The 17,541-nt window shown below is 46.9% G+C and overlaps 1 protein-coding gene across 1 annotated transcript; it reads left to right on the top strand.

The window, feature by feature from the left end:
* Nucleotides 1-2,194: 2,194 nt before the first annotated feature.
* LOC139243541 (replication factor C subunit 4-like) lies at nucleotides 2,195-10,218 on the top strand (the record flags this gene model as incomplete). The annotated part of the gene is made up of 5 exons (XM_070870784.1): nucleotides 2,195-2,328; nucleotides 5,303-5,428; nucleotides 8,196-8,274; nucleotides 9,223-9,302; nucleotides 10,099-10,218. Coding segments are annotated over exons 2-5 (398 nt in total), but the record flags the coding sequence as incomplete, so codon positions are not given.
* Nucleotides 10,219-17,541: the final 7,323 nt, after the last annotated feature.

The raw sequence follows: 17,541 nt of genomic DNA, 5'->3' as shown, positions 1-17,541 counted from the left end.
GCTTCCCCAACTTTTCCTTTTTTTTTAAAAAAATCCTTCACATTGTAACTGGTAATTTGACAATCATTGGCATTACAATCCTAATGCTAACTATTTGCTACCCAACATCTTTTTAAGTAGTACAGAACTCTGGCATTTTTACTGTGAACAGAATGCCCAAGAGTAGTGGAACAGATCTTTCCTGCTAACTTACAGCCTATCTGACCCAATTGCTTAGACTGTGTGTGATTCAGCAATATAAACAATAGGCTCACTAATTGCACCAAACATGAACTGATTTGATGGGAGGCTGTGATAGGGCTCTGCCAAGCCAACTTTGAGATTTATTTTTAAAAGTCCAGTTTCAAAAGTACATTTTGCTTCCCCAGGGCTGGCGGAAAGGAAAATCCTTGCTTAAAAAAGGTAACCAGAGTCCGGGACATGCTGGATGTCACTAGAGGTGTTGGCTGCCTGGCAGTCCTGATGTTCTGTCTGGCCTACTGCCAAAGCCATATGGCCACTTAGGCCCTGATTTGGTTAGGTGTGTCAAAGAGGTTCAAGCACGTGGGGCGATTCCGCCCAATTTCACCCGCCTTCAACATGGGGCCCTGAAACCTCGCCTCCCAACTTGAGCCTTGTCTCGGAAATTTCCCATGTGCCATTCCATTCTGCACGGGGGCATTTCCTGTATAGGTTACTCCTGCAGACTCTCCACTTCCTTGTCCATGGCTTCTCTCTGGACATGCTATGCTGAAATGTCTTGCTGGCTGGCGCAGACGAGTTTGCCCACGATTTTGGGATCCTCCTCTGCACCACTCAGGACCTGGAATGGAGAGTGCTGCATGGAGCAATGGCATCAAACGTTGTCTTGAACCACTGTATGGATACCCGAGCTTCGTGTCCAATTTGCAACTTGGAGGGAAACATTTTCCATATTTAATTGCACTGTAAGAGGTTGCAGCCCGCTTTCATTATTTAAAGGAATTGGTGCTCAACGTTTGGTTAAACTTTAGCCTAATGCTCCTGATCTTTGGCCACCCGATACTTGGGGAGTGTGAGCTGGGCAGAAGCCCTCCTCATGGGTCTGCTCCTACATCTGTCCAAAGCCACTATTCGTAGCTCCAGGATGCACATGGCTGCAGGGATGATCGCTCTGACTGCTCTCTTGTGTATGCCCCATGACAGGATTCACATGGTGCCTACTGCTGGATGTTAACTGTGTTGTTGATAGTAACAGGAATGCGATTTAGCTTTGTTTTTTTTTTACATTTATTAGTTAGATTGCACCACCAATGTTAACATTGTATTAGCAGTGCCCTCTAATAGAGAGGGGGCACTTATGTCATCTTTATCCTGGAGGTACTGGGTGGCCTAATGCCACCTTACTGGTCCAAGCAGGTAAACATAAGAAATAGGAGCAGGAGTAGGCCATTCGAGCCTGCTCCACCACTCAATAAGATCATGGTACATCTACAACTCCAGTTTTGCACTTGATCTCTATATCTCTTGATTACTTTAATGTAACTAATAAATGTAAAGGCACGATGCCACTGTGCTGTGCACTCCAAAAGAGTCTCTGGTCTGTGTTGAGTATCCAGGCCAGCAGATAAAGAGGGTTTACAGGTGCGTCACCACCCCCAGTTTGCGCAGAGGAAAAACCAGCCTAAGTTCTTGCTTCAAATGGCCGTCCAGCAATAACCCAGCTGGGGAGGGCTGCTGGGTGGAGAGTGGATGCGATGCCTCCACTGCCGAATAACCCGAAGAATGGGAGATTCCCACGTTGCAATAGTGGCTACACTTTTTTTTTTCCTAAAGTACTTCATTGGCTGTAAAGCACTTTGGGACGTCCTGAGGTCCGTGCAAGGCGCTATATAAATGCAAATCTGTCTTATCTTTGTTGGGAAGGGCTTGTCAGTCAGTCACCTGTCAGGGATAGGGCCATGGTGATCACAAGGGAGGGGGAGCTGAGCGTATTCACAGAATGAGATCTGTCGGTTAGAAAGGTAACGAGGCCCTTATTTAAAATATATATATATAATATATATATATAGATAAAGAGAATGAAGTCTCCCAGGCGTTTTACCAGTCGATGGAAAGGGAATGAAAAGCTGACCAGTGAGGAGGTACCCGGACACGGTTGGCTGCGGCACCCGGACACGGTTGGCTGCGGCACCCGGACACGGTTGGCTGCGGCACAGCGGAAATGCCGTAAGCGGGCCGTTCAGTCTGTTGGCGGGAGCTTATCGGCGGCTCGGGCGGGAGAGACTGGGAGACACCGCGGCCCCGGGTACCTTCAGACTGCTGCTTGAGCGGCTCCCCGGGCGGCGGCGGCGGCGGCGGCGGCGGCAGGTTTGGTCCTCGGCGTGCTGAGAATGGAAGGGGGGGCGGATGGGCTTGAATGGCCTGGGGGTTATACAGCGCCCGCACAGGCCACTCGGCCCAAGCCCCTGCATGCCCCGCTCCAGCCTCCCCCTCCCTCCCCACCTTTCCTCATCGCATTTATTTATTTTACTTATTCCTTTACAGGATGTGGGGCATCGCTGGCAAGGCCGGATTTTATTGCCCCCCCCCCAATTGCTCTGTGTGCTGGAGGTTCTCCCACAGTGCTGGCTTTATCACAGCTTTTTTTTTTTTTTCTTCAAAAATATACTTTAATTCATATAAAATGTTCGTTCACGACACATTGGAAAATAGCTCAGTGCCTTGCGGTCAGCAATTCCACACAATTCGTTTGGCTGCCGACAGCAGTTCCGTAACAACGCACCGCGCGCGCATTTCATTTCAAGGTTCGCTTTTAGTACAATCCCTCAATCACGTCGCATGTAGTACTGCGCAACCAAAGGGGCATCGCGTGGGACGGATGAGAACGGGTTTACATTACGCTCCGGGGTACACGTCTGTGCCGATCGCCAATCACGTTTACCTGCGGGGTTCAGGGGACAACCGAGTGGCTTGTTGGGCCATTTCGGAGGGGCGGTTAAGAGTCAACCACCTTGCTTGTGGGTCTGGAGTCACACATGGGCCAGACCGGGCAGGGGGACATTAGTGAACCAGTTGGGTTTTTACGACAATTCGGTAGTCTCGTGGGTCGCCATTACTGATACCAGCTTTTTACGCCAGATTTCTTGGATTTATCTTTGCATTGGGCTCATGCCCTGCCTGTTGAATTTGTGATCTGTCAGGGAGATTTGTTGTAATTCATTCTCCGGATGTGGACATTGCTGGCAAACCCGACATTTTTATATTATCTCCCAGCATTCCGATAGCTTGTGCGTGTCATCAGCTGGTATCACCCTCGCCTCTGAGTCAGAGGGTTATGGATTCAAATCCCGCTCCTTGAGACTTGAGCACAGAATTCAGGCTGACACTGCACTGTCAGAGGTGCTGTCCTTCAGCGGAGATATTTGAGCAGAGATGGCCAAGAGGAGATTTGATCGAGGTGTTCCAAATCATGAAGGCTTTAGATAGAGTAAATAAAAAGAAACAGTTTCCGGTGGCTGAAGGTTCGATAAACAGAGGGCACAGACTTAAGGTGATTTGGCTAAAGAACCAGAGGCGGCATGAGGCAAAAACTTTGTGATGCAACGAGTGGTTAGGATTTGAAATGCACGGCCTGAAAGGGTGGTGGATACAGATTCAATACTAGCCTTCAAAAGGGAATTGGATAAATACTGGAAATAATTGCGGAGAGCAGGGGAGTGGGACTAACTGGATTACTCTTCAAAAGAGATGGTGCCGACTCGATGGGCCGAATGGCTGCCTCCTGTACTATTCCATGATTTTATGAAACCAAGGTCCTGTCTGCCCCTCAGGTGAACATAGATGATCCCATGGCACTAATCAGTGAAGAGCAGCGGAGCCCTGGCCAATATATATCGCTCAATACACATTTTCTTTGGGGGGAAAAAAACGGATTACCTGGTCATTTATCCCTTATTTAAAAAAAACAAACAAATTATCTGGTTATTTTATTACTGTTTGTGGGGCTTGCTGTGCACAAATAGGCTGTCGTGTTTCCTACATTACTGCAGTAACTGCACTTCAACAGTACGTCATCGACTGTAAATTACTCTGGGACATGTGAAATGCACGATATAAAGGAAAATGCTTTGCTTTACGAGCTCTTTATTTCCATTTTTTACAAAATAAATTCAAATTCTCAAAACTGCCAAGTTGGGATTTGAACCTGCATTCTTTGGATTATTAGTCCGGACTTCTGGTCAAATAGTATAACCATTACACTACCATATGCTATTCATGACCGATACCGAGCAGATACAATGGGAGGAGGAGGGGAAACTGGAGTGTGCTGAGCCAGGGGGCAAGCCACAGATTGTTTGCTCATCCTTTCAGTCAGGAACTCGTGAGCGGCAGGAGATGTGGAAATGAGGAAAATACGTAATTTGTTGCAAAATGAAATTATATTATTTGTGTGAAGAAGAAAGAACGTGCCTTTCACGTCCTCGGAACATCTCCAAGCACTTTACTGTCGATTAATTTCTCTTGAAGTGCAGTCACTGTTGGTCAGTAGGCAAACACAGCAGCCAATTTGCAGACCACAAGATCCAACAAACAGCAACAAGATGAATGACCAGACTGTTTGCAACCTTGGTGTCATATTTTACCCTGAAATGAGCTTACGGCCACATATCCGCAGCATAACTCAGACCGCCTATTTCCACCTTATTTTAACATCGCCTGTCTCCACTCTTGCCTCAGCTCAACCGCTGCTGAAGACCTCATGCATGCCTTTATTACCTCTAGACATGACAATTCCAATGCACTCCTGGCTGGCCTCCCACATTCTACCCTGCCCTCTGTTGCCGCGGCCCTAAGCTCTGGAACTCGCTGCCTGAACCTCTCTGCCTCTCTTTCCTCCTTCAGGGCGCTCCTTAAAACATACCTCTTTGACCAAGCTTTCGATCACCTGCCCTAATTTCTCCTTATGTGGCTTGGTGGCAAATATTTTATCTCCTAACACGCCTGTGAAGCTCCTTGGCATGTTTCACTGCGTTAAAAGCACTATATAAATCCAGGTTGTTGTTGATCTGTTTTTGGTGGTGTTGGTTGAGGGATAAATGTTGGCCGGGACACTGGATGAACATCCCTGCTCATCTTCGAAGCGTGCAAAGGGATCATTTACCTTTACTCGAGAGGACAGACTCGAGAGCTTAATGTGTCTCAGTTTGTGATTTGGGAACATTGGCAGCCTCTGGTCTCTGTGAACAGTGTTGTTGCTGTCAGTCGCGCAGTCGTTCTTTTGCCTCTTCGTTTCTTTTTTATTAAAAAGAGACATTTAATCATTTGCAATTTTTGTTTGAAGCTGAAAGATGCAAGCTTTTTTAAAAGGAACTGGAGTTATCGGCACGAAACCAGCAAAAGAAAAAGCTGCAGCAGGAACCAGCGGAGAGAACAAGAAGCAAAAGGCAGTTCCATGGGTGGAGAAATAGTAAGAAACTCCAGATTCTTTGTGTAGTTCATGTATGCATGTGCCCCTTTCTCACATAATTACAGAGAAGATAATAAATAAGATTCAGTAGTGTATATATGTGTGTAATCAGACCAATGTGTGATTTCAGAGCTGAATAATACTAACTTTCTCTCCATTGTTGCGGAAGGAAAATCAGTGATGAAGCTTCACAAGCTGCTGCTCTTGATTGTGGGCATCTTCCAGGCAGCGTTCTTAACTATCACCGTGTTTTTCAGAATATGCCATGCATTAAACTGTTGGAAAGCTGCAGGCTTTTGCTGCGGCAGCCCAGTTCACGGTTTTCTCTTGTGTGCTATTGCAGCCATTTGTGGATGGAAAAGAGGGCAGTTCTTTGAAACCTCTTTCCTCATCGTGGTTTCCCCATTGTTTTACCTCTGTCGTTGAGCTACAGTACGCGGACGATGCCTGCGTCTGCGCACATTCTGAGGCTGAACTCCAGGATATAGTCGATGTATTTACTGAGGCGTACGAAAGCATGGGCCTTACGCTAAACATCGATAAGACAAAGGTCCTCCACCAGCCTGTCCTCGCCACTCAGCACTGCCCCCCCCAGTCATCAAGATCCACGGCACGGCCCTCGACAACATGGACCATTTCCCATACTTCGGGAGCCTCTTCTCAACAAAAGCAGACATTGATGCAGAGATTCAACAGCCCTCAGCTGCCTGAGGAAAAGAGTGTTCAAAGACCAGGCCCTCAAATTTACCACCAAGCTCATGGTCTACAGGGCTGTAGTAATACCCGCCCTCCTGTATGGCTCAGAGGCATGGACGATGTACAGAAGGCACCTCAAGTCGCTGGAGAAATATCACCAACGATGTCTCTGCAAAATCCTGCAAATCCCCTGGGAGGACAGACGCACCAACACCAGTGTCCTTGTCCAGGCTAACATCCCCAGCATTGAAGCACTGACCACACTCGATCAGCTTCGCTGGGCAGGCCACATAGTTCGCATGCCAGACACGAGACTCCCAAAACAAATGCTCTACTCGGAGCTCCTTCACAGCAAGCGAGCCAAAGGTGGGCAGCGGAAACATTACAAGGACACCCTCAAAGCCTCCCTGATAAAGTGCGACATTACCACTAACACCTGGGAGTCCCTGGCCAAAGACCATTCTAGGTGGAGAAAGTGCATCCGGGAGGGCGTTGAGCACTGTGAGTCTCATCGCCGAGAGCATGAAGAGTTCAAGCGCAGGCAGCGGTAGTCCCACCCTCCCCTTCCCTCAACAACTGTCTGTCCCACCTGTGACAGAGTCTGTGACTCTCGTATTGGACTGTTCAGCCACCAAAGAACTCGCTTCAGGAGTGGAAGCAAGTCTTCTTCGATTCCGAGGGGCTGCCTATGATGATGATGACGACCTCGTACAAAAACTGCTATTTGCTCCTGAGCTCAAAGGGTGGAGGTGTGACATTATTAGAGGCCTGAATAGTCTCCAGCAACATATTCTCTTCAACAGACATAACAATGGAAGGAGGCTGCAGAACAACTGTTTTTGTTTTAAGGGCTAAGCTCTTTGTAGTTTTCTTTTCCACCTTCCCCTTTCTTGGGTCAACCACTATTCGAGGCCAGAAAGCAAGTGGGCTGCCTCCTGCTGGATAATCTCTGGTGTGAAGCTGAAACCATTTTCAGGGTAGTGCACCAGAGGAAGTGGTGCCTGGCCTCTGCTCAGTAACTTGCCATGTCAGCGTGGCTGAGAGGAGGAGCCTGCTGCGTGGAAGATTTTTTTTTTATTCATTCATGGGATGTGGATGCCATTGGCATGGCCAGCATTTATTGCCCTTAAGAAGGTGGTGGTGAGCTGCTGACTTGAATACAACTGAGCGACAGAGGGCAGTTAAGAGTCAACCACATCGCTGTGTGTCTGGAGTCACATATAGGCCGACCAGATAAGGACGGCAGATTTCCTTCCCCAAAGGACATTAGTGAATCAGATGGGTTTTTAAGACCATCCAGTAGTTTCAAGGTCACCATTACTGGTACTAGCTTTTTAGTCCAGATTTATTTAATTGAATTTCCCCAGTTGCTGTGGTGGGATTTGAACTCTTGTCACTGGGTCATTGGTCCAAGCCTCTGGATTGTTAGTCCAGTAACATAACCACTATGTTACCGTACCGTATGCAAACACGTGTCCTATCATTTTCTTCTGTGACATTTTGACATGCTGCACCCAAAAAAAGTTTACATTCATGTGGACAGTGCGATGTTGCCACTTCGTATGAGAAGAAAACCTTGCCGGCTAATCCCGGGCAAAAAGATATATTCTGAAAATTATAAGATTGAAGCCTTTTCTACTGTCAATGCTGAAAAAGGCGACATATGACCATGTTTAACAAAATTGACACTTCCATTTTGGTTAACACCACCATATCCGTGAAATAACACTCCTGTTCGCATTCCTTATCCTCTTACATATTTATGTCTGCACACTGTCCCGCAACATCCAATGGATTGCTCTTGAGCAACATGGAAGCCTTTGCAGAGGTAACCTGAGTAGGTAATGATGGCTGGGCCCATGACAGATTTTAACAGGTGGAAAGCATTCTGTCACTGCTCTTTTACTGTGATAATCTTCATTGTACCCAGACAGATCACAATTCCTAAATAAACTTTTTTTTGTGTGCTTTGGGGGATGGATGCAATTTGTAAAAAAAAAATAAACTTGTGTGTGTTTGAACTGAGATTTCCCCTAAAGTTTGTCTTGTTAATCTTATTTTTTGCATGCAGTCGCCCAAAATGTATGGCTGAAGTGGCATTTCAGGAGGAAGTTGTGGCTGTGCTGAAGAAGTCATTAGAAGGAGCTGATGTGAGTGCCAGTTCAATCTAGCAGAAGTAGCTATTAATAGCTAGTTCGGTGCTTTCCAAATGGGTAGTCCCGCGTATTAATCTACAAAAATGACCATTCTATTTTTAATGTTGCATCTGCACCTTAAATTGTAGGAACTGTTTCAAAATTAAATCATATTTTGAACATATTTGTCTGAAACTAGATGGTTTCTATTTATATCCTTGAACAAAGAACTTCCATGGGAGATTGCAAGGCACATAGTATCATAATCTAACTTCTGAGGCCTAGTTTCTAATTGTTGTCTGACTTAATGTGTTCTGTTTTTTTTTCCTTTTTGGGTGAATGTTTGTGCTTTTCAATGCCAGTGCTGAGGGAAAAGACCACTTCTGCTTATGGTGTGCAACGCCCCAACAGTCCTTTAACTTAATGGCCCTTTTTCGTGTGTGAGCCTTGGCGCTGTTAGTAGGCTATTCACCAGTTGGGGTGGTGGGTATGTTGGCGCATCAAAATCCCATCCAGGCTCAAGCTCCACACATACACGGACCGTCAGTGGTTCTATCACTGGCTTGTGGGAGCGTGAGTTGTGGCTGATTTCCCTTCCCTACCCAGAGGCACGGAGACCGATTGTAGCCCCGTACCTCGAGTTCGACAAACTGAGCGCGGGGTGAGCGACTGACCTCGGGCCATTCTATTCAGTGCCACACCAAGTGGTATGGTTATCCTCTGAGCCACTGGGGGAGTTTGAGATGTTCCCTTTGTGTACAGTTATGGGCACTTGCACCGCCTAGGCTTTGAACTGAGATGACCCTGTAATCACAGGCACGCACAGAAGAGACTTTCATAGTATTTGTGTTGGATTCTAAGGTGAAAGGATGGTGTTCTAATACATTAGTACCGAGTCCACCTGAAATATATATATTTTTTTGCAATGTTTTTCTTTTTGCAAAATGCTTGTGTCTTTTGCAGCTTCCCAACCTGCTTTTTTACGGCCCTCCGGGGACAGGGAAAACATCAACAATATTGGCTGCAGCAAGAGAACTCTTTGGGTAAGGTGACATGGATCGTGTTAGAAAGAACATAGTTGGGTTCAGCAGAAGGAAAGCAATTTATATATATCTATTATATATCTTCTGCCACAATCATTTTAGATTTCTATTTGGGACAAAATCAATTCAAGATGACATCTCTGATTGTATTAAAAATCAACCTGTTAAAATTAATACTTAATAGATTCCTTTTGTTTGTTTGTGAAGATATCATTGTCCTTGCTGAATCAAACAGGTTATTTGGCCTGATAGTGGGGCATGCCTGTAAGCTTAATGAAATCATTTGTTTTCTTAATTTATAAAGTTACATTCTAGTTCATTATTTTTTAATATAATACATAGGAAAATAGACCTCAGTGTAAGTTAGAATATAGTTATGTAATTATTGGATTAATGTCTGTATCTGATAATTCCGTCCCTGGCCATTGCCTGGTTTAGTAACTTCCATAACCCTGATGATAGCAGATATTGCTTAGCTATGTATTCGAGCACACTGGCCAGATTCTGATTTATATTTTTTAATTGTTTAATTTTTAAAAGGATATAGAACAGTGAGACCCCTTGCAATATAAGGACGGAGGTTCAGTGACTGTTGTTGAGATGCGTGTAGCCCCGCTGTCTTGTCCTTTTTGTAGCGGGGGAAACCTGATCTTCCTGAAATACATTGAGGAAATGACTGTTCAAAAGTAGTACCAGATGTGTAACCTGCATGAAATGTGTAATCCACGTGTTCATGGCTCTCGGGAGTCCTGATGGCTTGGCACTAACATTAAATCTGATTGTGCAACCTTTGCAGGCCTGAATTATACCGCAAGAGAATTCTTGAACTGAATGCTTCGGATGAACGTGGTATCCAGGTTGTGCGAGAAAAGGTGAAAAATTTCGCACAATTAGCTGTAGCAGGAACTCGCACAGAGTAAGTAGCAACATTTTTTTGTGAGGACTAAAGAGTTATTGGGAAAGGGTGACTTTATTATTTTGAGTTAGAACAAAACCATGTGCGCTTTTTTTTTTCAAAAACTGATGACTCGATAGAGGTAACAGCACAGAAACAGGCCATTTGGCCCAGCAGGTCTCTGCTGGTATTTATGCTCCACTCAAGCCTCCTCCCACCCTTCTTCTTCTAACCCCGTCGGCATAACCTTCTCTTCCTTTCTCCCTCGTGTTTATTTAGCTTCCCCTTGAATGCATCTATGCTTTTTACCTCAACTGCTCCTTGTGGTAGTGAGTTCCACATTCTCACCACACTCTGGGTAAAGAAGTTTCTCATCAATTCCCTTTTGGATTTATTAGTGACTATCTTAATTTATGGCCTCTAGTTTTAGTCTCCCTCACAAGTGGAAGCATCTTCTCTGTCTACCCAACAAACCCTTTCATAATCGTTACGACCTCCATCAAGTCACCCCCTCAGTCTTTTCTACATAAGAACATAAGAATTAGGAACAGGAGTAGGCCATCTAGCCCCTCGAGCCTGCTCCGCCATTCAATAAATCATGGCTGATCTGGCCGTGGACTCAGCTCCACTTACCCGCCCGCTCCCCGTAACCCTTAATTCCCTTATTGGTTAAAAATCTATCCATCTGTGACTTGAAAATACATTCAATGAGCTAGCCTCAACTGCTTCCTTGGGCAGAGAATTCCACAGATTCACAAGCCTCTGGGAGAAGAAATTCCTTCTCAACTCGGTTTTAAATTGGCTCCCCCGTATTTTGAGGCTGTGCCCCCGAGTTCTAGTCTCCCCGACCAGTGGAAACAACCTCTCTGCCTCTATCTTGTCTATCCCTTTCATTATTTTAAATGTTTCTATAAGATCCCCCCTCATCCTTCTGAACTCCAACGAGTAAAGACCCAATCTACTCAATCTATCATCATAAGGTAACCCCCTCATCTCCGGAATCAGCCTAGTGAATCGTCTCTGTACCCCCTCCAAAACCAGTATATCCTTCCTTAAGTACGGTGACCAAAACTGCACGCAGTACTCCAGGTGCGGCCTCACCCATACCTTATACAGTTGCAGCAGGACCTCCCTGCTTTTGAACTCCATCCCTCTCGCAGTGAAGGCCAACATTCCATTCGCCTACCTGATTACCTGCTGCACCTGCAAACTAACTTTTTGGGATTCATGCACAAGGACCCCCAGGTCCCTCTGCACTGCAGCATGTTGTAATTTCTCCCCATTCAAATAATATTCCCTTTTACTGTTTTTTTTTTTCCCCAAGGTGGATGACCTCACATTTTCCGACATTGCATTCCATCTGCCAAACCTTAGCCCATTCACTTAACCTATCTAAATCTCCTTGCAATGGTTCGCAAACGTTTTTGGTTGAAGGATCCCTTTTCAAATGGATTAGTAATCGCGAACGCCCCCTCCCATCGAAATTATAATACGATACAGCCCTTGCGTTTCGCAATGTAAAGTCCATCAGTGTCCTGTTAATGGGACTTGCATGAAATTTTGCCAGGGCTATCCGATTTTGCGAACATTGATGTGATTGGTGATGTGACAGCTTTGATCTTCCCTTCAAGTTCAGTAATATGCCTGTTGAATACTTCACTGCACAGCACCACACATCTCTTCCTAGCGTGAGATTCAGCTCGGTGGCTCCTGGCACTGTTTCAAGTGCCACCCTCCACCGCCTGCCTGCTCAGCGCACAGCTGCTGTGCTGAGTTTTCAGGGTTTTTTGCTCCCCCTCTGCTCTTTACCAACCTGTCGCCACGGACCCCAGTTTGAGAATCACTGGATTATTCTTCCAAATACATGGGCGGGCTGCTGTCGCATCCAATTGGCAATGCTACATTACTGGATATTGGCATATAAAGTCACTTCCGTTCACTGGACGTGCGGGCTTACCTACGGGAATGATTTTTGACACTGGGCTCAAGAAAACCATCTAGTGCATTGTCATCGCCCTCTTTCCTGTCCATCCATCCATCCATCTATCAGTCTCCTCCCATCTCTTTTATCTCCCTCTTTCCCCCCCCCCCCCCCCCCCATCTATTGTTGTGTCTCCCTTTTTTCTTTTTCCTCCTTGCCTCAGGTATCGCTCCCCAACCCATCTGGTTTCTCTCTTCTGCCCCCTCCTTCCGTTCTCTCGCCCTCGGGGCATTTTGGAGAGGGAGGGTGAACAGCCAGTTGTCGTGGTGCATATAGGTACCAACGATATAGGTAAAAAAAGGGTTAAGGTCCTGCAAGCTGATTTTAGGGAGCTAGGAGTTAAATTTAAAAAGTAGGACTTCAAAGGCAGTAATCTCAGGATTGCTACCAGTGCCACGTGCTAGTCAGAGTAGGAATCGCAGGATAGCGCAGATGAATACGTGGCTTGAGTAGTGGTGCAGAAGGGAGGGATTCATATTCCTGGGATATTGGAACCGGTTCTGGGGGAGGTGGGACCAGTACAAACCGGACGGTCTGCACCTGGGCAGGACCGGAACCGATGTCCTAGGCGGAGTGTTTGCTAGTGCTGTTAGGGAAGGGTTAAACTAATATGGCAGGGGGATGGGAACCTAGGCAGGGAGACAGAGGGAAGTAGAATGGGGGCAGAAGCGAAAGAAGAAAAGTAAAAGTAAAAGTGGAGGGCAGAGAAATCCAAGGCAAAAATCAAAAAGGGCCACATTACAACAAAATTCTAAAGGGGCAAAGTGTGTTTAAAAAGACAAGCCTGAAGGCTCTGTGCCTCAATGCGAGGAGTATTCGGAATATGGTGGACGAATTAACTGCGCAGGCAGCAATTAACGAATATGATATAATTGGCATCACGGTGACCAAGGCTAGGAACTCAACATCTAGGGGTATTCAACATTCAGGAAGAATAGACAGAAAGGAAAAGGAGGTGGGGTAGCGTTGCTGGTTAAAGAGGAAATTAACGCAATAGTAAGGAAGGACATTAGCTTGGATGATGTGGAATCTGTATGGGTGGAGCTGCGGAATACTAAAGGGCAGAAAACGCTAGTCGGAGTTGTGTACAGACCTCCAAACAGTAGTAGTGAGGTTGGGGACAGCATCAAAGAAGAAATTAGGGATGCATGCAATAAAGGTATAGCAGTTATCATGGGCAACTTTAATCTACATATAGATTGGGCTAACCAAACTGGTAGCAATATGGTAGAGGAGGATTTCCTGGAGTGTATTAGGGATGGTTTTCCAGACCAATATGTCACGGAACCAACTAGAGGGCTGGCCATCCTAGACTGGGTGATGTGTAATGGGAAAGGAGTAATTAGCAATCTTGTTGTGTGAGGCCCCTTGGGGAAGAGTGACCATAACATGGTAGAATTCTTTATTAAGATGGAGAGTGGCACAGTTAATTCGGAGACTAGGGTCCTGAACTTAAAGAAAGGTAACTTCGATGGTATGAGACGTGAATTAGCTAGAATAGACTGGCGAATGATACTTAAAGGGTTGACAGTGGATAGGCAATGGCAAACATTTAAAGATCACATGGATGAACTTCAACAATTGTACATCCCTGTCTGGAGTAAAAGTAAAGCTGGGAAGGTGGCTCAACTGTGGTTAACAAGGGAAATTAAGAATAGTGTTAAATCCAAGGAAGAGGCATATAAATTGGCCAGAAAAAGCAGCAAACCTGAGGACTGGGAGAAATTTAGAATTCAGCAGAGGAGGGGGAAAATAGAGTATGAGAAGAAGCTGCTGGGAACGTAAAAACTGACTCCAAAAGCTTCTATAGATATGTGAAGAGAAAAAGATTATTGAAGACAAACCTAGGTCCCTTGCAGTCAGAATCAGGTGAATTTACAATGGGGAACAAAGAAATGGCAGAGGAGTTGAACAAATACTTTGATTCTGTCTTCACGAAGGAAGACACAAACAACCTTCCGGAAATACTAGGGGACCGAGGGTCTAGTGAGAAGGAAGAACTGAAGGAAATCCTTATTAGGCAGGAAATTGTGTTTGGGAAATTGATGGGATTGAAGGCTGATAAATCCCCATGGCCTGATTGTCTGCATCCCAGCGTACTTAAGGAAGTGGCCCTAAAAATAGTGGATGCATTGGTGATCATTTTCCAACAGTCTATCGACTCTGGATCAGTTCCTATGGACTGGAGGGTAGCTAATGTAACACCGCTTTTTAAAAAAGGAGGGAGAGAGAAAACGGGTAATTATAGACCAGCTAGCCTGACATTAGCAGTGGGAAAAATGTTGGAATCAATTATTAAGGATGAAATAGCAGCGCATTTGGAAAGCAGTGACAGGATCGGTCCAAGTCAGCATGGATTTATGAAAGGGGAATTATGCTTGACAAATCTTCTAGAATTTTTTGAGGATGTAACTAGTAGAGTGGACAAGGGAGAACCAGTGGATGTGGTGTATTTGGACTTTCAAAAGGTCCCACACAAGAGATTGGTGTGCAAAATTAAAGCACATAGTATTGGGGGTAATGTACTGATGTGGATAGAGAACTGGTTGGCAGACAGGAAGCAGAGAGTCGGGGTAAACGGGTCCTTTTCAGAATGGCAGGCAGTGACTAGTGGGGTGCCGCAGGGCTCAGTGCTGGGACCCCAGCTATTTACAGTATACATCAATGATTTAGATGAAGGAATTGAGTGTAATATCTCCAAGTTTGCAGATGACACTAAGCTGGGTGGTGGTGTGAGCTGTGAGGAGGATGCTAAGAGGCTGCAGGGTGACTTGGACTGGTTAGGTGAGTGGGCAAATGCATAGCAGATGCAGTATAATATGGATAAATGTGAGGTTATCACAGTGTCTATCTGATCCCTATCACAGTGTCTGTCTGATCCCTATCACAGTGTCTGTCTGATCCCTATCACAGTGTCTGTCTGATCCCTATCACAGTGTTTGTCTGATCCCTATCACAGTGTCTGTCTGATCCCTATCACAGTGTCTGTCTGATCCCTATCACAGTGTCTGTCTGATCCCTATCACAGTGTCTATCTGATCCCTATCACAGTGTCTGTCTGATCCCTATCACAGTGTCTGTCTGATCCCTATCACAGTGTCTGTCTGATCCCTATCACAGTGTCTGTCTGATCCCTATCACAGTGTCTATCTGATCCCTATCACAGTGTCTGTCTGATCCCTATCACAGTGTCTGTCTGATCCCTATTACCGTGTCTATCTGATCCCTATCACAGTGTCTGTCTGATCCCTATCACAAAAACATGAAGACAGAATTTATTTGAATGGCGGCAGATTAGGAAAAGGGGAGGTGTAACGAAACCTGGGTGTCATGGTTCATCGGTGATTGAAAGTTGGCATGTTGGCCTTCATAGCTAGGGGATTTGAGTATAGGAGCAAGGAGGTTTTACTGCAGTTGTACAGGGCCTTGGTGAGGCCTCACCTGGAATATTGTGTTCAGTTTTGGTCTCCTAACCTGAGGAAGGACATTCTTGCTATTGAGGGAGTGCAGCGAAGGTTCACCAGACTGATTCCCGGGATGGCAGGGCTGACATATGAGGAGAGACTGGATCGTGTGGGCCTGTATTCATTGGTGTTTAGAAGGATGAGAGGGGATCTCATGAAAACATATAAAATTCTGACGGGTTAGATGCAGGAAGAATGTTCCCGATGTTTGGGAAGTCCAGAACCAGGGAACACAGTCTAAGGATAAGGGGTAAGCCATTTAGGACTGAGATGAGGAGAAACTTCTTCACTCAGAGAGTTGTTAACCCGTGGAATTCCCTACTGCAGAAAGTTGTTGATGCCAGTTCATTGGATATATTCAAGAGGGAGTTAGATATGGCCCTTACGGCTAAAGGGATCAAGGGGTATGGAGAGAAAGCAGGAAAGGGGTACTGAGGTGAATGATCAGCCATGATCTTATTGAATGGTGGTGCAGGCTCGAAGGGCCGAATGGCCTACTCCTGCACCTATTTTTCTATGTTTTTCACATTTGTCTGTCAATCGCTCTCCCTTGTGTGTGTCTCTTTAACATTTCCTCTCAATTTCTCGCTATCTCTTGCCCCCAGTGTGTACTCCTCTCTTTACCTGCCTCGACTCTCTCTTGTGTTCCCCCAATCTATTCCCCAGCTGGGTTGTTCTCTCCCTTTCGCATCTCCTTCCCCTCTGATCTCCTCCCCCACACCACTGGTCTCGATCTCTTCCCCCAACCCCTGGGTCTCAACCTCTCTCTCTGTACCCCATCTCTCCCTATCTCACATTCCTCTCTACCCAATTTCTCTCTGTACTTCCATCTGTCTCCCATTCTTCGGTGCCCTCTTCTCTCTCCACATCAATCTTCCTGCATCTTTTTCACTTTACCTCCATCTCTCTCTCCCATTCTTCTCGCTGTACCTCCATCTCCCTCCTCCCTCTCCCTCCCCCCCCCCCCTCTCTCTCCCCCCTCCCTCTCCCTCTCCCCCCCTCCCTCTCCCTCTCCCCCCTCTCCCTCCCCCTCTCCCTCTCCCCCTCCCTCTTCCCCCTCTCCCTCTCCCCCTCTCCCCTTCCCCCTCTCCCTCTTCCCCTCTCCCTCTTCCCCCTCTCCCCTCCTCCCTCTTCCCCCTCTCCCTCTTCCCCCTCTCCCTCTTCCCCCTCTCCTCTTCCCCCTCCCCTCTTCCCCCTCCCCTCTTCCCCTCCCCTCTTCCCCCTCCCCTCTTCCCCCTCCCCCTCTTCCCCTCCCCCTCTTCCCCCTCCCCTCTTCCCCTCCCCCTCTTCCCCCTCCCCCTCTTCCCCCTCCCCTCTTCCCCCTCCCCCTCTTCCCCCTCCCCCTCTTCCCCCTCCCCCTCTTCCCCCCTCCCCCTCTTCCCCCTCCCCCTCTTCCCCCTCCCCCTCTTCCCTCTTCCCCCTCTTCCCTCTTCCCCCTCTCCCTCTTTTCCCTCTTCCCCCTCTCCCTCTTCCCCCTCTCCCTCTTCCCCCTCTCCCTCTTCCCCCTCTCCCTCTTCCCCCTCTCCCTCTTCCCCCTCTCTCTCTCCCTCCCTCTTCCCCCCTCTCTCTCTCTCTCCCTCTTCCCCCTCTCTCTCCCTCTTCCCCTCTCTCTCTCTCTCCCTCTTCCCTCTCTCTCTCTCTCCCTCTTCCCTCTCTCTCTCTCTCCCTCTTCCCCCCTCTCTCTCTCTCCCTCTTCCCTCTCTCTCTCTCTCTCCCTCTTCCCCTCTCTCTCTCTCTCCCTCTTCCCCCTCCCTCTTACACCTCTCTCTCTCTCTCTCTCTCTCCCTCCCCCTCCCTCTTACCCCTCTCTCTCTCTCTCTCTCTCCCCCTCTTACACCTCTCTCTCTCCCCCCCCTCTCTCTCTCTCTCTCTCTCCCTCTTACCCCTCTCTCTGTCTCC

This window comes from Pristiophorus japonicus, unplaced genomic scaffold (assembly GCF_044704955.1).
Source record: "Pristiophorus japonicus isolate sPriJap1 unplaced genomic scaffold, sPriJap1.hap1 HAP1_SCAFFOLD_1720, whole genome shotgun sequence".
Lineage (NCBI taxonomy): Eukaryota > Metazoa > Chordata > Chondrichthyes > Pristiophoridae > Pristiophorus > Pristiophorus japonicus.
The sequence above is the reverse complement of the archived record's forward strand: the minus strand, read 5'-3'. Positions and strand labels throughout refer to the sequence as shown.